The 24,766-nt window shown below is 39.9% G+C and overlaps 1 protein-coding gene across 1 annotated transcript in view; it reads left to right on the top strand.

Annotated features, from left to right (window-relative positions):
* Positions 1-468: 468 nt before the first annotated feature.
* The window catches only part of LOC108792854 (protein unc-13 homolog A), a gene marked incomplete at its 5' end in the record, with an annotated part of 82,309 nt that continues 58,011 nt past the window's right edge, over positions 469-24,766 (top strand). Inside the window, 18 exons of the mRNA XM_018563727.1 lie at positions 469-521; positions 889-967; positions 1,073-1,078; positions 3,107-3,178; positions 3,280-3,499; positions 4,039-4,266; positions 5,501-5,642; positions 5,983-6,152; positions 7,020-7,135; positions 7,266-7,429; positions 9,027-9,177; positions 10,507-10,575; positions 12,537-12,626; positions 13,293-13,427; positions 14,879-15,012; positions 15,551-15,636; positions 22,507-22,633; positions 23,332-23,428. Coding sequence (XP_018419229.1) covers positions 469-521; positions 889-967; positions 1,073-1,078; positions 3,107-3,178; positions 3,280-3,499; positions 4,039-4,266; positions 5,501-5,642; positions 5,983-6,152; positions 7,020-7,135; positions 7,266-7,429; positions 9,027-9,177; positions 10,507-10,575; positions 12,537-12,626; positions 13,293-13,427; positions 14,879-15,012; positions 15,551-15,636; positions 22,507-22,633; positions 23,332-23,428 — 2,139 coding nt within the window. The remainder of the gene's footprint in view (positions 522-888; positions 968-1,072; positions 1,079-3,106; positions 3,179-3,279; positions 3,500-4,038; positions 4,267-5,500; positions 5,643-5,982; positions 6,153-7,019; positions 7,136-7,265; positions 7,430-9,026; positions 9,178-10,506; positions 10,576-12,536; positions 12,627-13,292; positions 13,428-14,878; positions 15,013-15,550; positions 15,637-22,506; positions 22,634-23,331; positions 23,429-24,766) is intronic.

Raw genomic sequence — 24,766 nt, 5'->3', positions numbered from 1 at the left:
ACAAAAATACTTTATTTATATCTTAGAAAGAAGGAACACACAAAATGATAAAAAGTGCACATGCAAGAAAACATTTAATAGAAACACTTAAAACACGCATAGCTTGTTGCGTGCATATTGTCCACAAGAATGATTTCCTCACAGTTTACAACCAAATACGTAAAATAAATTAGGGTTTTCACTGCTGGTACACTTCCTTTCCTGTGCTGTATGTGTGCTTAGATTTATAGTAAATAACACACTTTGGGCATTTGTCTTGTGTATAGCTTTAGAGCCATTGCAAAAAAAGTAGTAAATACTGTTTGCAGTCTAAAAATTGCTGCATTACAATATGAAACATGTCAATAAGTGTCAGGAAGTTGTCAGGAAGTTGCAGTTTGATATTTAAGAGGAAGCCAAATGTGCAACAGTGAATTATCTAAAAAAAAATTTCAGTACATAAAAGCTTGTTTTTTTTTTCTTTTGCAGGCGAGAGGTGGAGGCAGTGGAGATATGCCAAAGTCTCTGTGGTTTAAAGATGGGTATGTGAAAAGATGTCTTTATCAACTGAACTAAAGTCATTTCCTAATATCATTGTGCGCATATCATGGGTATACTTATACGTAAACACATGCATACATACTGTATATGCAACAGTGTTGCTTGTTTAGTGCTTTATTGCTCCTTTTCTTTGAAACAATATATGATATGTTTTTATAAAACTTTCTGAAGACAAGCCTATGGTAAGAGGCATTGATCTGTATTGCACAGCTAAATATGAAGGAGACCCTAGAAGCCAATGGCGCCTGCATATAGTTTCCATATAGTAATGTAAATTTTTTTTAGCTTGCACTGTTTTTGTATTCAGTATCTTATGTACTCTGTTCTTATTACCATGCTCACTGTCAGGCCTGCTGGCGGTCTGATAATTATTGACAGTATGCCGGACATAAGGAAAAGAAAACCCATACCTCTTGTCAGCGACTTGGTGAGTTTTAGCTAACAATATTTTTAAGATGTTATTTTTATTCCTCATTTAATTCGCTAACTTTTTTTCTCATTATTTTATTCCATGCTCTACCCATCTGTAAAGGCAATGGTAATTTATATTTAATTAGCATTTAAGATTTACACAACTTTTTGACAGGAAAAGAACAAAAGCATGGATAAATAATTACAGTATGTGTGCGTTGTGGGAATGTGCGTAAATGTTGATGAACAGAGAGACAGTGATCCCTGAACCTATCTAGCTAATCAAAAACTGATTGACATGGGATGCCTCTAATTTGCTGTGCATGTTGAACATCCAAATAATGTTTCTTATGTGCCTTATGTTTAAAAAATATGGAATATGCAGGTGAACATTTTACTTAACAAAAAATTAAATAAACAAACACTAATGTGGCTGATTTGCTAAGCAATGAAACATGCATCCTAAGACTATCCCATGTACAATGCTCTATTTTGATATCTCTTTGCGCATTGTTGTAATAAGTTTATCGTATTTCGAGCCTTATCTGTATGTTTTTTCTACTTCTCAATAAATACTAATTTAACCATAAAAAACCCTTTACGCTAAATAGTTGCAGAAATATCAAGCACCAGCACATAGAACCTTGTATACCTACTGGTGCCTGACATTTTGCAGATGCGCACATAGATAAATGCATGCCTGGTATATTTCCCCTCTGCATACAGTTTACTGAGGTTTTCTACAAATTAAGGCAGTTTCCACTGATAGTGGTTAAATAAACCACCTCAATGATATCGGTTTGCAGCAAAACATTTCCCCTAATCACACCCGATGCCCTGGGTAAAACTGCTTCCTTTGCAGCTGCTTCCATTCAAGCTTGTGGATTTGGCTCACTTTCTTGAGTTTACGACCTGTGCTACACCACAGTGGCAGGTACCCAGCCACCATTACTTTGCCCAGAATGGCAACCCTGCCCTCCATCAGCATGTGGAAGGTAATGTGTCCTTGTCACTGGACCCATTAATGAGTATCTGTGTGAGTATGGTACAAAGAAAGACTGGGGCTCTTTTCAACGTGTCAGTGGCCTGTCATTCAGGATGTGTGCACGATTTTGTTAGATTTTGAAGAGGTGACCAGAATGGTGAGCAACATAGAGGTAGGGATTAGCAACAAGACCCCTCATGTGTTCCTCATGGAGCACACATTCATTGGTGTCATAGAACAGGCACCAGAGGGACAGCAGCAGGAGGACAGTCAGCAGAATCCTTTGCCTACTCTCCATCTCTTTGAGGCTATAGAAGGCAGAGGATGAGTGCAAAGAAGAAGAGGAGGAAATGTAGCAGGATTCCAGGGGATGTTTCACCCCTCCCAAACCCTGTGAGTTGTACTACGTAGGGTGACGTGACTGAGGACACTGTTGTTCTTAATGAGTCCTGAGTCATCTGCAGCAAGCAATTTGTGGTGATTGCGCTCTTTTTTTGCTGAAATGACTACTCAAGGACCCCACAATTTGGGGCATGAAAGAGATGGAAAAGGCTAGATCCACTGCCACCATCCCAGGGGGAGTACAAAATGTGCCACTTCAAAGAGGTGCTGCTGATAGTGGCAGGATCCCCTCTCATGACCTCCTGTGTGGTCACCAGAACAGGAAAAGAGAAAGATCTTTTGAATGGGACCACATATCCCATTCCCATCCCATTCTAATCACCTCTCTAACCATAATCAAATAATAAAGCTTTTAGCTGGAAGTCAACAGAGTTCTGGCCTCCACCTAAAGCAGTATTTGCAAAATTTGCTATTAATTTGCTGTGCAAATACAGAATTCTGACCATTGAAATTCTCCCGACACATTTGTGCTAGTGCATTTGATAACAATCAGCAGTGATTTGTTATTTTGAAGGGACATTTTTTTTATAACACATTTTTTTATATTGTTTTATAATATGTTATTCCATGAGTCTGATAAAACTCTGCAACAACAGAAAGTTGTTGTCAAAATGTGTTTAAGGTCATTTTAAAATTGTGTAAACTCATTTTTACAGTTCTTTGAGTTTAGAGTTCTTGTTAATGAAACATTATTCTTAAAATAATTTATTTTGCTATTAAACTTATATTTTTTAGATTTAATTACATCATGTGTCTTCTTTTTTCTAGTCCTTGGTGCAATCCCGTAAAGCAGGCATAACATCAGCACTCGCAACAAGCACTTTAAACAATGAAGAGCTAGTGAGTACTATAAATTAGAGACAAATAGTTTGTTGCTGGTGTAGTCTTTTGTGCTAACATTAGAGATTTCTTTTCTCTCTTGTTTTTTTTTTTTTAACCAGAAAAATCATGTTTACAAGAAAGCCCTGCAAGCTTTAATCTATCCAATTTCCAGCACTACTCCCCACAACTTTGAGGTGTGGACTGCCACAACCCCCACCTATTGTTACGAGTGTGAAGGGCTTTTGTGGGGGATTGCCCGTCAGGGTATGCGATGCACAGAGTGTGGAGTTAAGTGCCATGAAAAATGCCAGGACCTCTTAAATGCTGACTGTCTACAAAGTAAGTGTTCTATGTATGTGTTTTTTGTGAACTTGTAAATTGTGAAATGACTTCTGATCACCACCAGCAATAAAGGTGTCTTTGTAGACCGGTATTGTAACTCACAGTCCTTAAATGCAAATACTAATTTTTTTCTTCTTTCCATTTTGCCACCTGCAAGATTTGACATGGTGTTGTTTTCTACAGAGATAGTTGGTTCCTAGTGTACATCAAGGCAAGATAAGAAAAAACATATGCAGTACAATCACCATTACATGCACATTTCCCTAGACAAATACAGAAAAATACCTGTTGCTCTACCAGAAATGCACTCAGCTCTTAAGCTCTGCCATGGACTGACTGCCCATTGTCTTTTAATAACTACTCAACCACTTTCAGTTCTCTTCAAAATAAAGATTAAAAGATTAAAATGGAGGCTTCAATTCAATTGAATTGCAGAAAATTGCAGTTTTGCTTTATTTTTAATGAATTATACCGGTAATACCTAATATTTTATTTTGATAATTTACAGTGATATTTAATGTGTTAATTCCTAACAGGAGCAGCAGAGAAGAGCTCAAAGCACGGGGCAGAAGATCGCACACATAATATCATCATGGTTCTGAAAGATCGTATGAAAATCCGTGAAAGGAACAAGCCAGAGATCTTTGAACTCATCCAAGAAGTTTTTGGAGTTCCCAAAGCCACACATGCTCATCAAATCAAAGCTGTAAAACAAAGTGTTCTTGATGGTACATCCAAGTGGTCAGCAAAGATCAGCATTACTGGTAGGTGGTAGATAATTTTATGAACATGTTAGTTTAAATGTCTTAGAAACAACTTATTTTCTTAGGCTTGACAGAATGGGGATGCCAGAAGGACAGAGTTGAGCTTGGGAATATATACAGGCTTATTCACAAAAGGGTGAAGAGTTTGGAGAAGGTAGGAGAAGTGAACAATCTAGGACAAAATAGCTGATTTGGAATAAATCTCCAATTCAGCTCACTTTCCAGTTCAGCTATGTTGTCCTGGATTGTTCACTTCTCCTGCCTTCTCCTAACTCGTCACCCTTTTGTGACTAACCCTGATAATGTTAAGCAAATCGGGGTGGATTTACTTATTACTTTTCTTTACTCATATCACATACTCCACACTGCTTTTCTCTGTAAGCTGTGCTGCATTTTATTTACTACACTACTCCTTTTGGTATGTTGTGCTGTACATTATGTATACCACACTGCTCCGCTCTGTATGCTATGTTTTATGTTACATAATTGTATGATATTCCAAGTTTATGTGCTTTACACTATATACTCCACAACACATTTCTGTCACCTGTACTATCCCTCCACTTGATTTAATTTAATGGGGTTGATTTACTAAAGAAATAGAGGCTCTTTACCTAGCAGAGTGAATGTTCTCTTCAAAAAGTCAATAAAGTGAACCTGTGATACCCAATCATATGTAAGGGGGGGCAAAAACTGGATTTTTGCTAGCACGGGATTGGGTATTCCAAATGAACATATAGTATAGCTTCACCTTATTCACTAACATTCACTTTGCAAAATGAACATACAATTTTCAAAGTGAACAGCCAAACTGTAGCAACTACAAAATAAAGGGGAAACTTTGGTAAACTAGAGACAGAAATTAATTTGGCTACAGTGGTAGATGGGCATGTGCTACATAGGCTAACAAAAGTCATTGTTGCAAAAAAAGGGAATTAGAGCAAAATAAATAAGATGGTTTTACTCTATGTAAGATCATTCTTAGGCCACATGCTCATTACATTGAGGGTATGCAGAGACAGGCATCTGTGTATGGCAATCAATCAGCTTCTTTCATTTTCAAATCTTAACTGAACAAAATAAAGAGAGAAGCTGATTGGTTGGTCTGCACAGCTGCTTAAGATGTTGTCTGCTCCAATATTGATTAATTACCCTCATTATATTTAAGGTTTAAATTGTTAAACATATTTAACTGAATTTTAAATGTATTTTCACTTTACTTTTTGTATTACAGTGGTATGTGCACAAGGTCTACAAGCCAAGGACAAGACAGGTTCCAGTGACCCTTACGTTACTGTTCAGGTTGGGAAAACAAAGAAAAGAACTAAAACTATCTATGGAAACCTTAATCCCGTCTGGGAGGAGAATTTCCATTTGTAAGTTAAAAAATATTCTGAAACAATATTCTTTTCCATAAATGACAGTACAGGAGAGCACTTACTTTCATTACTCAGGTAAAATATAGGTTTTCTGGTAATCTGAAGATCTAGCATCATCACATATTAAGCAAAGGAAGAATTTTGTGTGTAAAATGCAGTGATAGTGTGCAAAGTACAGTAATTCATAGCAAGCACTCAGATTCAAATTTATGGATCTTTTAAAACTATACAATTTTATTTCTGACTAATTGTTATGTTTTACTGCTGGTTGCACATGATTATTTTAATTAATTGTGTTTTGTTGGATTGGTGGCATGACAATATCTTTAATCTCCAGTGAGTGTCACAACTCTTCAGATCGAATTAAAGTTCGTGTATGGGATGAGGATGATGACATAAAATCAAGAGTGAAGCAGAGGTTCAAACGTGAGTCAGACGATTTCTTGGGCCAAACCATCATTGAAGTTCGAACCCTGAGTGGAGAGATGGATGTATGGTACAATCTAGGTAATAACATATTGTAAAAAAATAAAAAGAGGAAAATAGTCAGATTTATCTTTACAAATTGTAGTGTTTGAAATAGTTTTACAGGCACAACATGCACAAACAAGTGAAGTATGAAATTTAATTGGTTGCATTTTTTTTTTTGCGTAAACACTTTGAAAAGAACAGGTTATGCTCCACAAGGTTTTTTTCCTAAAAAAAATTAATCCTATCTCAGACAACATTATGTGCAATTATACACAATTCAGTTTGAACCACAGAAGCTTGTGCCCAGTTCACATACTAAAGCTGTATGCCTGCGGAGAAGGAATTGTCACCTTTGGCTCAAATACTGCTGCAGCTATGTTTCAAGAGTCTTGGGGTTTTGATCCTGTGATAGACTAAAGTGTCAATACAAATTAGCGAACTAAACCTGAGATTGTGGTCCATCACGGGAGCGAGCTTGGAGCAGTGGCTACTTTACAACACACACACAGGGACCATGGGGAACAAAAGTACCCACCCTCCAGAAGGAAGGACAGTGTAAGTATGAATTCACAGATGATTTGAGGATCTACAGCCGAGTGATACACAAATAAGCTACATTTGTGTTAATAACTAAGGTACTTGAATGCATTTTTAAGATTTAAATCCTGAGTTAAGTGTCATTTTATCAATGAAGAGTTGGATATATCCTGAAAATGTTTTCTCAGTTCAGTTTTCTTTTGACTGTGGGTTTTGTGTTGTGGTCATTTGTTACCCCATACATTGCTTTAGCTTGTCATAAAATGTTTAATGAAAGCTGGCATCTGACATATGTGATTTGTTTTTTATCTAACGATAACTATAGTAGCAATTTAAAAACTTGCTGACAAAATAATTTTTTCACAGATAAGCGTACAGACAAGTCTGCTGTGTCTGGTGCAATTCGACTACACATCAGTGTGGAGATCAAAGGCGAGGAGAAGGTGGCACCATATCATGTACAATACACCTGTCTGCATGAGGTTTGTAAGAAAGGGCTAGTGTTCTATTTCTTAACTTCTAAACTAAAATTCATTCAATTGTTAATATTTCTAGAGCATCACATGTTATATACATTGCCATGTATCATTTTTTTTATTTTTCTACCTTCAGAACCTGTTCCACTACCTAACGGATGTGCAGAATAATGGGGTTGTTAAAATTCCAGATGCTAAAGGGGATGATGCTTGGAAGGTTTACTTTGATGAGACTGCCCAGGAAATTGTGGATGAGTTTGCAATGCGATATGGAGTGGAGTCCATATACCAGGCTATGACGTGAGAAACGGGGATTACTGAATAGGCAATAGGACAGTCAATAGATTATATGCATTTATGAGTTATAAAGGATGATGCAGCCCCCACAGTAGTTTATAAGGGGAAGTTCCATGGGGGATACTATAATACTCTGTATGTTTGGCATCTACACCTACAGGATAGGGAAGACCTATTTGATCCATCAGACTTTACTTTCAATATCTAAGAGGAACTGACATGGCTTCAGCAGTATTACTTATAGCAATTCTATTGCTATTTAAAAAAAAAAATAAAGCCTATCCCGCAAAGAAAGAAAATAATACTTACCTATCCTACTTCTTGCAATGCTGAACTCTGCTTCTTTGGAGATCCAGTCTTTACTAAAGAATGCCCAGCTTTTGTGATCTAGTATTGGATGGAAAGCTCAGGGAAGCTGAGCTGAAAGAGTAGAAGTCAGCTGTTCAGGAACATGATGATTGTAAGTGTTTGGGTAAAAATGTAAAGCAATGTTTTGCTGGGCAATGTATATTTGTTTAATCTGGATTCATTATTGAAAAAAAGTTTGAGAGTTTAATACTACTTTAAGGGGCTTGCTCTCTTCTGCTGACATTCCTCTTATTTCCCTGCCTTTCTCTCCAACCCATAATAGGAACATAGTTGCTCTTCCATGTATGGTGGGGTGTAGACGAGTAGAGGGTGACATGGGTGAAGAGAGCCAGGGGAGTCCGGCCAGAGCTGGGTTAGTATCTTCCTCCTCCATGCCCACCCACTGCTTGGTTTTCCGATGACAGCACCAGTCCCAAACCCGGGCAAGGTGGGTCGCCCTGTGGTATTTGGCCAGGTCCGGGAGGCCAATGCCTCCTCTATTCTTGGGAAGAGTGACTATGCTGTAGCGGATCCTGGGGGGGGCGTAGGACCAGAGAAACGCCATCAGGGCCAAGGACAGGGGGCTGTCAGGATCGTGGGACTCCCCTGTGTCAGCAGTCAAAGGCAGTGTGGTACGGGTCTGCTTCTTACCCGACTGGAGACCGGCCGTGGAGGAGCGTGTGAGCGCCATCTTGGAGGCCGCCGCGCGAGTCGGATCCGGTGATTTGCGGGCAAAAAAGTCGTAGAGCGAGGCAGAGCGGGGGTCACCGTGAGTACCGCAAGCCTTCGGCTCCTTGGGCATGGGTAAATTGTGGAGATAAAGTCAGCTAAAACGTAGATCCAGCTTGGTGGTCACAGAGCTCCCCTAAAGCGTGTCTTCACGGCTCCATGTCCAGGCCACGCCCCCATGTTTTTTGTTTTAAAGATAAGATTAAAAGGTTGTTTTCACAAGTCTTTCTCACAAACATCTCTAGTTCCTTGCATCACTTAATGTTCCATTTCAGTGCTTTACTTACTTTAAATTTGGTGAAAAGAGCCAAGGCTACAGCATATTTAATTTGGCTAGATTAATTAGGTAAAGCAGGTATAAGGAAGTTTCTGTCAAGCAGTAATAAGTAATCATTGGGGAAGTGTTATGATTTTTGAAATGTAAGTTAATAACGTAATTACATGTTTCAAGGTCACAATTTATTAATGGTGACCAATGTTATTTAAGGCAATTATCACTTACTTTTTTGTTCCTGTTTTACAGTCATTTTGCCTGCCTATCTTCCAAATATATGTGTCCTGGAGTACCAGCTGTTATGAGCACACTTCTCGCCAATATCAATGCCTACTATGCCCACACAACTGCATCAACCAATGTGTCTGCCTCTGATCGCTTTTCTGCCTCAAACTTTGGGGTAAGATACTTATCTGTTATCCAGTGGTATAAGGACATTGATTATATTGCTTTATTACATATAACTGCAAACTAGTTACAAAACAGAGCAATAATATTGACTCATGCTGTCTGTATTTAGTAGAGCAAGATAAAACACTGTGCAACAACTTTGAGACATAGGGGCTGATTTACTAACCTTATAAACAAACCACGAACATGTATACACCTCTGTAGTGTGTTCCCTCCCAACATGATCTATGGGTGGAATCTAAACACCTTTGTAGTGTGTACACACCCAGCAGGTGTGTTGTGCAAAGCCCTGCATGATTTTCAAGGTGATGTTGTGTAAATTAGCTCTATGTTGTGTTGCTTGCGTTGATGAATGCAGAAATGTAAATGCATGAGCTAACCATTTTTGTCTAAACTGTGAAGCAGCATTATATATGCATCATGTGCATGATTTTTCTATATATGGCATTAGTGGAAATATGCTTTTAGAGACTTTTTGGTTGATAAATACGTTTTGCTGTGTAAAAATCACACGCACCTAGTGCGTGCGTGTGTTTAGGTTAGTAAATCACCCCCATAGGCTGCATATAACCATGTAATGATGCTGTTGCAAGCTGCAACATTTTAGAGGTAAATATTCTAAGAATAGAATAAGTTATTCTAAGAATTTGGCTTGTGCGGGTCAGCTTATAGCACTGGCAAACAAGGTGAGGGGCCATCATCGCAGAGTAAAGAACATTGTTGTCTTAACAGAGTTAATAAAATTACAGCAGAAATGATATAGCAAGTCTAGCTGCAAAATTTAAGAGTGGATTGAAGTGTCTATCTATAAATGCCAGAAGATTGTGATGGTCCTGAGGTATCATGGGTGGAGTTACACACGGGTGTGCATACTGCTAAGTTAAATATTGAACATTATTGAACATTATGGGGTCTATTTATGAAGCAGCCGGAGGATCTAGCCGTAGCTTCGGCCGATCCTTCTGCTAGCTTCGGCCCCAGGACCCCTTCGGTTCTACTTCTAGTATATTCACTATAGCCCTTACAGCTCCCAAACTTGGCCGAGCTTAGAGTTTTGAGAATGCATATTTTTTGCATTGTTCTAGAACTTGATGGACATGTGTCTTTTTTCATCTGAACAGTATATCTAAGAAAGAAAACAGTAAAAACATTTTGTGAATCGAAAAAAGAAAGTTAATAGTTAAAATTAGCCAATAACTTATGCACTGCTTTTGTGAATTAAAACGTGATGATTTATGTTAATGCACATTTTTATCAGAGTTACATCTATGCCATAATTGCAGTGAAATTCAGTGGTTTCTGCTTTTTGCCTTTTTAGAAGGAGAGATTTGTAAAGCTGCTCGATCAACTGCACAACTCCTTGCGTATTGATCTTTCCATGTATCGGGTAAGAAGACAGTGCCTTCCTGTAGATTTACTTTTGTGCAAGTGCTATATGTTTTACTATGCTGCAGATTTACTGTAATAGAGACTCCTGCCTAAGGCTTGTGTATGTAGTGTGGTATACTATGTGGATTGTTCTTAAAGTAAACTTGCCATGAGAGAAATATGGAGATTCTGTTACAGATTTAGGTAGTTGTCTGCTTATGTCTTTAATACGTTCTTAATCACAGATCTTGAAAAGGCTTGTGATTAGTGAATTTAGTATAAGATCAAAACTCTGGATCTGCATTCTTGTCCGAGGTGGAAAAACTCTGAAAGTATGAAAACCAAGGGGTCAGCATGAGAGCCGGGAAGCTACCTATTTTTAGAAGCATGTCAGCAATTACATCTTCCTCAGTTATACTTCATACCTAGCAGTTTTGCTAGTGTTTATAATTTACTAAGAAAGAAGATATTTTATTATACAGTTAAAGTCAAATATTAATTTAAACTTATTGGGGAGTCGTATTGCAATGGAACAACAGAAATTCTAGTACTTGTTTGAAGTCCACGCAACTGTACCCAGAATAATTAGAATGCAGGATCATAGTAGAAAGACAAGTGATGTGACTGGCTACCTATTTTTGAAATTACTGGTGGATGAGAGAAGTGGGGTCACATTAGTACCTTTTTGTGCCCAGCCATCCAGCTCTTAAATCAGGGCACCTTATAACAATGCAAGCTTTTTTTTTTAAATTACACTGAATTGATGGAAGCTTGTTCCCAAATCTGTCAATCAAATCAAATCTGTCAATCCAGGAGGGAAATGGCTTTGTTGAAACACTAAACATTTCTTTTATGTACAGTATATGTGAGTTTACCTGAAAAATATGCCCTGTCAAGTAGTGGTTATATTAGTGGTTAAAGTAGTATTAAGGTCTGGGCGTTTTTTACCTTAATGCATTCTCTGCATTAGGGTAAAAACGGCCCAGCACCTTTTTTTCCCTCAGTCCCCCCCAGCACCCCCCACGCCACACTTACCTGTCAGGGACGCTCGTCCTCGCCGCCAGTCCTGAAGCGATCCTTCATTCCCCGAACTTCCGGGTTGCGGGGGAGGATACTGATGGCAGAGGAGCCAGGGGCTCCTTCTGCCATCAATCAAAGAGGGAAGGGGGTGTGGTCTGCCACAGGGCTGTGTGTGTCTATGGACGCACACAGCCACTGCGGGCACGAGTGCATACGGGTGCCTCCATTAGAACGATGGTGGCACCTGTGCAGGGGACAAGGGGAAGAGTGCTGCGGGGACCCACTAGAAAACGAGGAATTAAACAGTTTGAAAGAAAAGCAGCAACAGCCTCCAGCAAATGAGGGTCCACTTAAAGGAAAACATTTTTAAAAATTGAGGCTTTAATATCACTTTAAGTTATTTGAAGTCACTGTGATGTAAGATCCTGAAATAATTTTCAGGTGTCTATGGTGCATTGCTACAGTAAATAATTAGTCGAAAGTGAACAAATCAGGAACATCTGTGTCTTTTATTTAATCACACTGTAAAAAATGCAGACACCTTGTTGCACCCTTTATAATCCTCTAATTGATTTCCAAGTTTTCTGCTTAACTTGGAGCTAAGACTTGTTTCCTCCTACTTTCTACATGTGCTGTACATGATTTCCATAGCGGAATCCTCTGCAAGACCACTGCCATGTAATTCTAAAAGATGAGTAGTGCTTTCTACAAAGGGATATAATGTAATCTGTGACTAATTATCAGAGTAGGGACACAATTGATGTTTATGTAAAACAGTACACACAAGCAATTGTATTTTAAAACATATACGCAGGATGAAACAATCACGTCTACGTGTTTAGAAGGCACATAGGAGCTTTGTAACGCATGTACTCCTTCTTAATTAAAACAGCTGAAATTTGCAGATTATACATATGATTAGTACATGCTTTAACCTCATTCTTTTTCTTGTTTTGGCAGAACAATTTTCCTGCTAGTAGCCCAGAACGACTTCAAGATCTGAAATCCACTGTTGATCTATTAACCAGTATTACATTTTTCAGAATGAAGGTGAATACGATGATTTGGCATAATTATTATTATTGCAGAATTACTTATTATTAGGGATGCACCGATAATGACACTAGCATGCGCGGTCATCTGACACTGTCGGGCTCTGGGTCCGTGACCGAGTGCCCGACTTTTCATAGGGGTGACACCAAAATGACTCATTTTGGTGTCACCCCTCCAATGGTGGCACCCGGGTGCGGGCCGCACCCCCCTTGTGACGCCACTGCATAATAGTGGCCTGTTTTGAACAGTGTCTTGTACACAAAGCACAAAGGTGGTCCAGCATGCAAGGAAACTTCATTCTTGATGTATCCACAGGTTTTGACTCAAGTTATTTCCTACATAAACCAATAAGATTTAAACTGTCGTAGCAGATATGGATTAGATCTCTCTGAGCCTCCGGATTCCGGCACCCATGTATAATTAACAACTGTGGGAAGATTGCCTAGCAGTTTCCCTTAGAAGTCTGATCCGGAACCCCTCACCCTGTTTGGCGAGAACCCTGAATACAAGGTGACCTTAACGGGACCACCACCTAAACAAGGGAGGGATATACCGTACATCTAGGACCCATTCCTGGTGTCCTGTACATAATATATATAAAGTTTTTCTTCAATATCTTGTATGATTTGTAAAGTCACTGAAATATTTATTTAAATTTTACAGGTGCAAGAATTACAGAGTCCTCCCAGGGCAAGCCAGGTAGTGAAAGACTGTGTGAAGGCCTGCCTCAACTCTACTTATGAATACATCTTTAACAACTGTCATGAACTATACAGCCGAGAATATCAGAGTGACCCGGTAATTGTACTACTCTGCTATGGCTCAATGTGAGGCATTCTAAACAGGCAAATATTTGGGGATTTCTGGTAATGGCAAAGCATGCCCACCCCCTCTCACATCACTCACAATCCTGTTTGCCAAGGTGGTTCACAGTCAGGGCCTGATTGAGAGCATCATGGGCCTGGTGCTGTTGGTCGGATGGGAAACAGCAGTGGCAGCTCTCTAATTAGCCCCAGCCCCAGTAAGTGGGCGCCTAATATGCCTGATTAGAGAGCAGCCAGCGCCACTGCCTAATTGTGTTCAGCCTGGCCAGCGTGGATTGCCATCAGGCATACCAAGGTGATCTGGGCCAGCTGGGCCTATTTTCAATGGTGGGCCTGGAGCTGGTGCTCCAGTTGCCGCATGTTAAAGGAGAACTATGAGGTGAGTGCTTTTCACTCACCTCATAGTTCTAGCCGAACTGTGACAAGTAGATCGGGAGGTGAGCGAACACATACCGGCATTCGCTCACCTCTCGATCCTGTCACGGCTCTCTGCCGTGACAGGGGAGGGGCTGGATTCCCCCCTCCCCGCTCCGATTGGCCAGCGCTGACTGGCGGAACGGACGGGACGGGTACAGCTGGCTCTGCCTCTAGATAGGCAGAGCCAGCTGTCAGTCACGCAGCTGGGTGGATCCCGGCATAATTGTCGGGATGCGCTTCAGCGTCTCAGTATACCAGAACATAGCCACTCCAGCCCTATTTTAGTAACATTACAGGGCCATCACTGGAAAAGGCAAACTGTTACTATGTGAACACTCATCTCACAGATGGTAAGCATTAAACTGAAATGTACTTTGTGACCGGCCTTTGCGTGCACTTGTATATCATTTATTTGTTAAAGCTGATAAAAGAGCCTAGTAACTATAGATGCAGGCGTATTTAATATTCAGAATATTAAGAATGCGCATTTCAGTCAGTCAGAATTAATCTGTCACTGTACAATATATATTGCACCTTCCTCCTCTTTGCTAGTTTCAATGGTGGCTGCCATTGTTTTTTTTTTAAATTGGTATAGACACATGCTGCCTTGCAAAGGTGGTGTCTGGTATTTTGGTGTGCTGCTGTACCTTTAGGGGGAGGGGGCTGCCTCCAGGTGACCCTGAGATTAGTTTGTACATTTTTATATATGCCCCATAGTGGACAGCTTTGAGTAAGGCACCACATTTTACAGAGGCGCCATGTAGTGGCAAGAAAGTAGTTGAGACAGTTTAGTCAGGTTTTGTTGTTTTTTTTTGCTGACTAGCATGAAATTGTGCTTGTGGATCGCCTCTGTTTGTATATTGCCCTGCTCGCCTCTCACAGCTGATTCTGAAGATTTCTCCTTGTATAATGCCCATGATGAGGGAGACAAACCAGAATGTACCAGGTACACTTAAAGTCCACTAGTAAGACACACTGTTAGTTGTTAACCTTCTTTTTTTCTTATAGAATAAAAAGGGGGAGGTGCCTCCAGAAGAGCAGGGACCAAGTATCAAGAATTTGGATTTTTGGTCCAAACTAATTACATTGATAGTGTCTATCATAGAAGAGGATAAGAATTCATACACACCGTGTCTAAACCAGTAAGTTTTTTAAGAATTCCATTTATTTACCGTTCTAAAGTTAGAATGGATGTCACTATAATTTTCTATATATTTAACATTTTTTGTTACCTGTTATTTTAGATGTGTGAACTGATGCTGTGATTTTGGTATAGAAATTATATGTGGGATGGTATGGTATGTAATTGTGGTTTAGCATGGACTATGGTGCAAATTGTCACTGGGGACACAGTAAAATATTTAACTATACTGCAGATTTCTATAGAAGGTGCTAAAATAAATAAACCATACAGAGAGGTGTAAGGCACATTTTACCATATTTCTGAAAGTGGTGGCTGTTTGCCTATATAGACTGAAATGTATGAAGTATATCTGGGTAAATCCATTGCCGTTTGCCTAATCCTATAGGACAATGCAGATATCTATGGATATGTGTTACATGAGTTTTGTGACATTTGATGGTTCTAGCTCTTCCATAAAGTTTTCTGCCACTGCTACTATTTATTTCATTTGTTTTCAAATGATACTCCATGCTAACCCTTTTTCCTATATTTTTTAGATTCCCCCAGGAACTAAATGTTGGTAAGATCAGTGCTGAAGTCATGTGGAGTCTGTTTGCTCAGGACATGAAATATGCAATGGAAGGTAGGTTTTTAGTATGTGAGCTGAACTCACTGAGGCTAAGAGTTACAGATAATGCTGAAGGAACATTTGTAGTGTCACTGAAGGCTACAGGGCTGATGTATGAAAACAGAAGTAAGGGCAGGCTATTGATGTCACCCATGGCAACTGAACAGGTGTCAGTTTTTCATTTTCAAATCTATACTAAAAAAGTGAAGTTATGGGTAAAATGCCCAATTATTTTCTGCTTTACTTTATATAAGTCAGCCCTAATATGACAGGCTAACAATAGGTAGATGTGATTAAATCATATTACAACAGTCCATAATATTTTAAGTAGTGTTCATCATTGTACTTATGTAACAATATTATACTTTAGTGGTTAATGATTACAACTCCATTGTGTTTTCACTGCTATTCAGAGCTCCATTATAGACAATTGCCGTGACTTCCTGTCCTGCCGACAGTGGTTTAGCAGACAGAATATCAATCTCAATTAACCCCCTGCATGTTGTTCTACAACTATACTTTATTCTAGCAAGCTTTTGCATAAAACAGTGAATCTTAGTTGGTATACTTCGCATTACATGTTTAAGCTGACCAACTATGTCAAATACTTACTTGGTCATACCATAATGTATAAAGAGACAATATATTGAGAGCGCTACTACTGTTTGTACGCAATTGTAAAAAACTCACATTTAAGATGTCCTTGAAAATACTGGATTTACACTTAACTGGAGAGCGCGACTACCTAACAGGGTGCTGTAAAGCCTGATGTGACTGGCTAAAAAACTCAGGTAAATGGTGCGTTACTTACAGTTGGGATGTCCCACAGTAGTATGGCATCACAGGTCTCTTGGTGCTGTCAAGTCCCTGGCAGGCGTTGGATGGCTGCCAGACTGAATCCGGGGTGTCTGATCTGTCGCCAGCCCACGTACTCGACTGGCCAGGCCGAGCCGCGGCAGCTGGAGAAGGAAAGAGGTGGATGTCGGTCGGCTGGATGACCATTGGGGGTGCGCTGAACGCTGTAGGTCAGTGCTCGTTTGTCAGAGGGAGATGTGTTCTGAACTGGCACAAGCACGAAATCAGGGTTGGAGGTAGGCTACGCGTTTCGAGGCGAAGCCTCTTTGTCAAGCTCGGGTGAAGAAAGAGAACCGAATTGCGGGAAACTCACGATTTTTTAAAACTGACAGCTGAGCGGGATCAGCACTAGTCATACTGTCCTGATAGGTAGAATGGTATAGGGGGGCGGATCGAGCATGAGTGTACGCCCCATAAACATATCGGGCAGCACTCAGCTAGGCACCTGCAGATCGCATCTCTCATTCGTTCCTTTATACAGGATTATCGGGGGCACCTACATATTTGCTTAAAGTGTTCATCGGTAATAACTGAAGGATTAAAAACAAAAAATTGTATACATAGAACAAAATACAAACTTTAAAAAGATTTATTCAAGGCAAATGGGACCTAAATTATTATTGTCCATTTCTGGTTAAAAACTATTTGAAGAGTAAAATGCAACTGATATTGATACATCATTCAATATCAGGTGTAATTAAAAACGTCCCCCATCAAAAAGGAGGATGGTGGGAAGAGGTTTAAAAACAACTAGATTAGAGGTATGACAACGTCTGAAAGGTAGCGGCCAAACGATATGTGTTTTAATGACTTATAGAATGGTGTGAATTTCTATCTCTTCATTGAGACCTATTGGGACCATGGTATTTAATTTGTAGATCCAATTGGTCTCTCTTTTACAGAGAAGATGGAACCTTTCGGAAGGGGATAATTGATTTGAAATGTGTTCGATGGCGAACACTTGAAGGTTTTGGGTGTTTTTATTGTGTTTAGGCGTAAAGTGTCGAGGTACGCTATGTTCTATATCACCTTTTTCTATCAGGCGTCTATGATCACCAATTCTAGCCCTTAGAGGTCTTATTGTACGGCCCACATATATAAGACCGTATGGACACTTCAATCCATAGACCACATGGTCGTGTGAGCACGTCATGAATTGTTTGATGATATAGGAATTTTGGAGATAGTCGTGAATCTTTGTTTGACCATGCTGAATGAACTGGCATGGCAAACATCTGGGTTTTTTGCACTGGAATACTCCAGTTCTATTGTCGAATAGAAAATGTTTGGGACGGGCTTCTGGGTCTTGGAAAGATCGACTAGGGCCTACCATATTTTTGACACTCCTGGACTTCCTAAAATTGATAGACGAATTGGACGGTAAATGAGGACCAAATTTAGGGTCTTTTTGTAAAATATGCCAATGTTTGCGTATGACTTTCTGTATGGCTGTGAACCCGTTGTTAAAAGTAGTGATGAATCGTATTTTCTTGTCCCCCCTAGCAATGTGATGGTGTGTTGAGTCCAAAGGTTGGTCTATTTCTGAGTAGCCGGAAAAGGCCTCCATGATAAGTTCCTCTGGATATTCCTTTTCTCTAAATTTATTAAGGAGGAGTTGGCTGGATGTGACGTAATCTGTATTCTGGGTGCAATTTCTCCCGAGTCTACAAAATTGGCTCTTAGGGATATTTATCTTCCACTTCGGATGGTGACAGCTCTTATAAGGAAGGTAAGAGTTGCCTCCGGCTGGTTTTACGTGGTTACTTGTAATGATATCCTGGTTCTTAAAGCACAATTCGAGGTCTAGAAACACCAATTTGGTGTTGTTAGACTCAAAAGTGAAGGACAACCCATATTGGTTGTCATTGCAATGAGCAAGGAACTCAGGCACACTATTGATGGGGCCATCCCAAATAATCAGGATGTCATCAATATACCTGCCATAGAAAACCAACCGTTTAGCAAATGGGTTGTTGCTCCAAATATGGAGTGCCTCCAAATGGCCCATAGTCAAATTGGCATAGCTTGGAGTAAAATTTGCCTCCATAGCTGTCCCTTGCGTCTGTAAGTAGAACCTGCCCAAAAAGGAGAAATAGTTATGTGTAAGGGCAAACTCTGCACAATTCAAAATGAACTGTGCTTGGCTATGGTGGATGGAGGTTTTGGTAAGAAAATATAGCAAGGCGTTTAGACCCACTTGGTGAGGAATAGATGTATAAAGGGAGGTGACATCTAGCGAGATCCAACTATAGGACGGGTCCCATTTGTAGGATGATAAGGCCTGGATGAGGTGTCCAGAATCTTTGATGAAGGAGGGGAGGGATGCCACAATGGGTTGAAGGAAGTGGTCTATATAGACAGAGAGGCCACTGGTCAAACTATTGGTGCTGGCGATAATTGGGCGTCCTGGGGGATTGATTAAGTCTTTCTGGATTCAGAAAGGTCTTCTCTTTTTTATTGATAATAGCTTTGTGGGATGCTATAGTGATGAGGTTATCAAGTTCTTTGGAGAACGTTGGTAGTGGATCTGTGGGTAACGGTATATATGTGGTGGTGTCTGACAGTAATCTCAGGGCTTCGGTGATATACACAGGGCGATCTTGAATGACGATCCTGCCTCCCTTATCAGCCTGTTTAATAACTATATTTTTATTGAGGATTAGATCTTTCAATGCTTTGTTTTCTAAAAATGTTAGGTTAGGATGATGCTTGGCATTTTTGCAAACTTTCTGCAGATCTGCGAAGACTACATGATAAAATGTATTGATGAAAGGTCCTTTGGAGTCGACCGAGAATAAGGTAGATTTATGTCTCAGGAAAGTATGAATAATTTCAGGAGTGATCAAAGATTTGAAATCCAGTGAAAGGGTCGAATTTAGGTCTGCTAATTCATATAAGGTGTTAAGGGTATCACCATCTTGATTAGGGTTGCACAGATACCAAGTACAGTACTCGGTACAAGTACGAGTACATGTACCGATACTTTTGAGCTCCAAGACTAGACTAGAGAAAAATTCAAAAATTAGGAGGCAGCTGTCATTTGTAAGGAGCACACGGAGCTCCTGGGATTTGCACATCTCGGTTTTAATGTACGATTTTGTTTTTATAAATATAAATAAAGAGATGCGCAGATACCAGTTTTGCGAGTACGAGTACTGGTACTTGCTGAGTACTTACAAGTACGAGTACTGATACATTTTTGTTTATTGTCATGTGACAGTTTTTCTAAAACAATATCGACTAATCATTTCAGGACAGTGATGGAGCACCAGAGCCAGGTCCCAGCTGCAACCGCTGCAACCCTGGTAGTTCTCATGAAAATGCCAAGTATCTGCACTGGTAATCGAAAAGTATCTGTGCATCCCTAATCTTGATCATCAAGGATGTCTATCAAGGTGTCATGATTATGGACCATATTCTGTGTATTGTTATTAGGAGGAATGAAGGATTTTGTGTTACTATAATGTCTTCTCAGGGTGAGAAGTCTAATGAACTTGTTTAGGTCCTTAAATAAGGTAAAAGAATCAGGAGTAACATCTGGGGCGAAGTTAAGACCTTTTTTGAGTAGAGATGTTTCGCTGCCGCTTAGCTGGTGTTTAGAGAGGTTAAAAATTTTAATGGTGGAGGACTCCCCTGAAAAGCTGTTTCTTTCTTTGGAAATTTGGCGGTGTTTACCTCCTCTTCTGGTGTTTTTGTTTTTGGGGGTGTTGTGTGAGGCCGCAATTCAGTTCTCCTTCTTCACCTGAGCATAGCCTACCGCCAACCCTGATTTCGTGCTTGTCCCAGTTCAGAACACATCTCCCTCTGACAAACGAGCACTGACCTACAGCGTTCAGCGCACCCCCAACTGTCATCCAGCCGACCGACATCCACCTCTCTCCTTCTCCAGCTGCCGCGGCTCGGCCTGGCCAGCCGAGTACGTGGGCTGGCGACAGATCAGACACCCCGGATTCAGTCCGGCAGCCATCCAACACCTGCCGGGGACTTGACAGCACCAAGAGACCTGTGATGTCATACTACTGTAGGACATTCCAACTGTAAGTAACGCACCATTTACCTGAGTTTGTTAGCCAGTCACATCAGGCTTTACAGTACCCTGTTAGGTAGTCGCGCTCTCCAGTTAAGTGTAAATCCAGTGTTTTCAAGGACATCTTAAATGTGAGTTTTTTACAATTGCGTACAAACAGTAGTAGCGCTCTCAATACATACATTGTCTCTTTTTTGCTACCACAGGGTCCCCCTCCCTGTTTTTTAAAGAGCTTGCACACTGTATTCTTTGTTCATTTAACCCCTTCCAGCTAATTTGTACCCCCTGGTAGTGCGCTTGTCCCCTTTTTTCCTTGCTTTCCATAATGTATAAAGCATGAACATAAAGTGCCAATATGAGATTAACACAGTTAGAGGAGAGCTACAGACCCAGGTCTGGTCATTAACCTACACTCTACTGTATAACTGAAATACAAAAATCCAAATAGCTTACATATTTATATAACACATGAGGTGCTAGAGGACTGTGACCACATGTTGTTACACAAAATTATCAATAAACCCAATAAATAAATAAATAAATAAATCCTTCTGCAAAATGCTGTACAACCTTACATACTTCTAGCAAACTTTTGTATAAAAACAGAGATTCTTGGTTTACATATACTACAATACGTGTTCAAGCTGGCTAATTGTATCAAAGTGATCCTTCTCTGACCATTCCCTGCTCTACTGTCCTAAATACCAAATACGTCCTTGCCTATAGTATACCTTAATGCACATATAGGGGTCTATTCACTAAGCTGCCGTAGGCAGTCAAGTGAATGACCGACCGACCTACTAAAAAAATAAATAGAAAACGATTGTGCGTAGCTAGCAATGACAGCTAGCTCCGCCCAACAGTTTTCTATTGGCCGGCGGTTCTGCTGCCGTAAAAAAAAAAAAGAAAAAAACCTCTCTGGGGCACTCCGGGAGTTTCCCGCTCCCGGCCGCCAAGGAGAGAAACACTGCTTTTTCTTTTTTTTTCTTTATTCTGACATTGCTAGATTCCTATTGGCTATTTCAATTTGCAACAGCCAATAGCAAACTAGCTATTGTACCCGCCCTGCAATAGCAATCTAGCAATGCATTCCTATGGCCATTTTTTTTTTCTATTCTGACATGGCTCGGTGTAAAGAAAAAGCATTTGCCCGGGAGAGTTTGCTGTCTGGAGATCAGTGTCCCTGGTTAGCTGGTAACCAGGGACGCTGATCTCTCTGCAAGTGGCCGGAGCCAGCCGTGAGATCACGGCTGGCTCCGCCCAGCTCCCAGAAGCAGGCTGTCGGCCGGCCAAATGCCGGCCGCTCGGCCAGCTTCGGCTTTCAGCGTGGCTCAGCCAAGCCGAGGCATATGCCTTCGGCTCGACTGAGCGGCTCGGGCAAGTTCGGGAGCTGTACGGGCTATAGTGAATACTGAACCGAAGGGGTCCTGGGGCCGAAGCTAGCCGAAGGATCGGCTGAAACTACGGCTAGATCCTTCGGCTGCTACCTGAATAGACCCCATAGTGCCATTATGGGGTTCTACTACTAAAAATAAGCAATTTTCTTTCTGTCTTTGTTACATTTAAACATGCTGTTTGCTAAACATTGTCAGTATTGTCGCCCTTCCCAAAACTAAGTAACAAAAAGCTTTGGCTGGATAAATAATTTATTTTCTAAATGGCTAATAGCCTACCCGTTATTTCAAGAGATGTGTGAATCAATATCATTGCTTGCCTTTACAGGGTTCTGTATAGCCATTAGAATTTGTCCAGCACAGTACTATCTAACATGATCTTCAACATTCAGGATTCTTTAACACTTTAAGGATATTATCACATACACTAACGCATCAAGTAACTTTTGTTCACTAAATTTTATATTGTTTTCACTATTTATATAATATGCTATTTTACAAATAATATTGTAATAAAAACTTGGATTGGGGGAACTGCTAGCAGAATAAACTTTTACACATTCACATCTCATTTATAAAATGTGCTTTTTTTGTTTATTACTTTCATAGAACATGATAAGCACCGTCTATGTAAGAGTGCGGACTACATGAATTTACACTTTAAAGTCAAGTGGCTATACAATGAATATGTGACAGAGCTTCCAGCATTTAAGAACAAAGTGCCTGAATATCCAGCGTAAGTGGCATGGTGCTGTCAGATATTTCTAAACAAAATCTCTCACCCATAGCACATGTTCATGGTTTGTTATCATTATGTCCGCCATGATATTCTATTCATTAAAGCTCAATGATTAGAGAAGAGAAGGGTTAGTGCCTCTGTCAGGTTTTTATTGAAATTGGTATCCCTGTTGGGAAGGGTTCTTCTCACTTCCTGTCGAAATAGGAAGTGATAGAAAATCTCCCAATGTAGACATAGGAAAAAAATATATTTTTAGTAGGAAGGGTTAAAACTTCTAATGGTTATTGCTGCCCATGCCTTCCTGTTCTAGTGACCAACACACCCCTTATTTTAATGTGATACATGCAAATCAAAGGGTCAGTAAATGTGGGATGGGGTCACAGTCAGAAATAGAAACGTGGCAGAATAGTCGTCCCACATTTTCTTTTGGCTGGAGCAGGACTTCTAGTTTGAAATTGTTTACATGGATTAAATGCATGAAATTTTAGTACATTTACTTTATTTATTTTATTTATTTTTATACCATACATTGTCAAAATGTCACAAGATTGCATGAGAATAATGTATTTTGTCCAAACATATGACACCTTGTTTATGTAGCTTTTAACAAAGTGAAGCACTGCAATAACTGAGGTCAAATACACCTACAATGGTATGTATCAGAAATAAGTTCATACATTTTTCTGCTTTCACAGTTGGTTTGAACCTTTTGTTATCCAGTGGTTAGATGAGAATGAAGAGGTTTCCCGGGATTTTCTTCATGGAGCCCTGGAGCGAGACAAAAAAGATGGGGTCAGTTATTATTTACCCTAAAACATTTTTTAACACTTATAAACAGGAGCAATGTCATTTACACATGATATTAACTTGTGTTTTATGTTCCTGGAGTCATATCATATATTTTTTTTAATTACTGCATGCACAGTTGATTTGTACATATGGCAAATGTAGCACGAACAATTCCAGTTTTATTTATTAAAACACTTTTTATTAGTTTTGTTTTGTGTTATTAAAAAAAAAACCCCAATGTGCAAATATTAAAAAATACATCATTATTGCAATGTTCTAAACAGATCCATAGTGACTTCCAATTCTTCAATAATAATGCATCAGTAATTATTCAGCAGGTATAACAGATTGTAGGTTATCTGTCAGGAAGAACTCATCCACATATCCCACATAAATTTCACGTCCTCTACATTTAAAGATAGGCTTAATAAAGAGTATTGAAGATATTACCAAAGCCATCCACACCTATATATGGTGGATACTGTAAACCAAGAAGAATTCACAAGCAAAAAAAGGGAGTAAAAACAATTGTATTATTTACCCTAAATCATTGAAATCACAAATACTTGGCAAAACAAACAGAAATGTCTGAAATATATAGCTTTAGTTAAGACCAGAATAGACACGCTATCAGACATTCCCAAAATTCATGAAAAAACATACCTCTAAATTTCTCACATTCAAAGCAGGTATCCGTAGGTAGCTTTTTCATGTTATATACTGTTGTTCTGCAGCTGTATAATTTGTAACAAATCTATATAAATGATCTTTCTATAACAAGGAATACAAGTACAAATTCTCCTAAGTATCTTCTGACAAGGAAATGCTGACAGGACATGGCCTATAAGAGTGACAGCTTTGTACTTACATGGGAGTAATGGGAGCAAATAAAGTGGAACCGATTTTAACTGTTCAGTTTGCCAGTGTGCATATGTCAACTCTCAACCAAACTTTCAAGCCCTTAAATGGCCGGTGTCATAGCTCATAACATGTGCAGCCGCAAATTGAAAAAAAAGCTAAGATGGTGCTGTCTTTGTAATAGAAATAAGGGTTTAGTTCTGCTTTAACTTGCAAGCACAGATTGTTTTTCTGTAACATATAGGGGTCTATTCATGAAGCTGCCGAAGGATTTAGCCGTAGCTTCGGCCGATCCTTCGGCTAGCTTCGGCCCCAGGACCCCTTCGGTTCAGTAGAACCGAAGGGGTGCTGTACGGGCTATTCACTATAGCCCGTACAGCTCCCGAACGTGGCCGAGCGGCTCAGTCGAGCCGAACGCATATGCATCGGCTTGGCTGACCCGTGCTGAAAGCCGAAGCTGGCCGAGCCTGCTTCTGACAGCTG

Source organism: Nanorana parkeri, unplaced genomic scaffold (genome assembly GCF_000935625.1).
Source record: "Nanorana parkeri isolate BGI_ZX_2015 unplaced genomic scaffold, ASM93562v1 scaffold690, whole genome shotgun sequence".
NCBI classification, from domain to species: Eukaryota; Metazoa; Chordata; class Amphibia; order Anura; family Dicroglossidae; genus Nanorana; species Nanorana parkeri.
The sequence above is the reverse complement of the archived record's forward strand: the minus strand, read 5'-3'. Positions and strand labels throughout refer to the sequence as shown.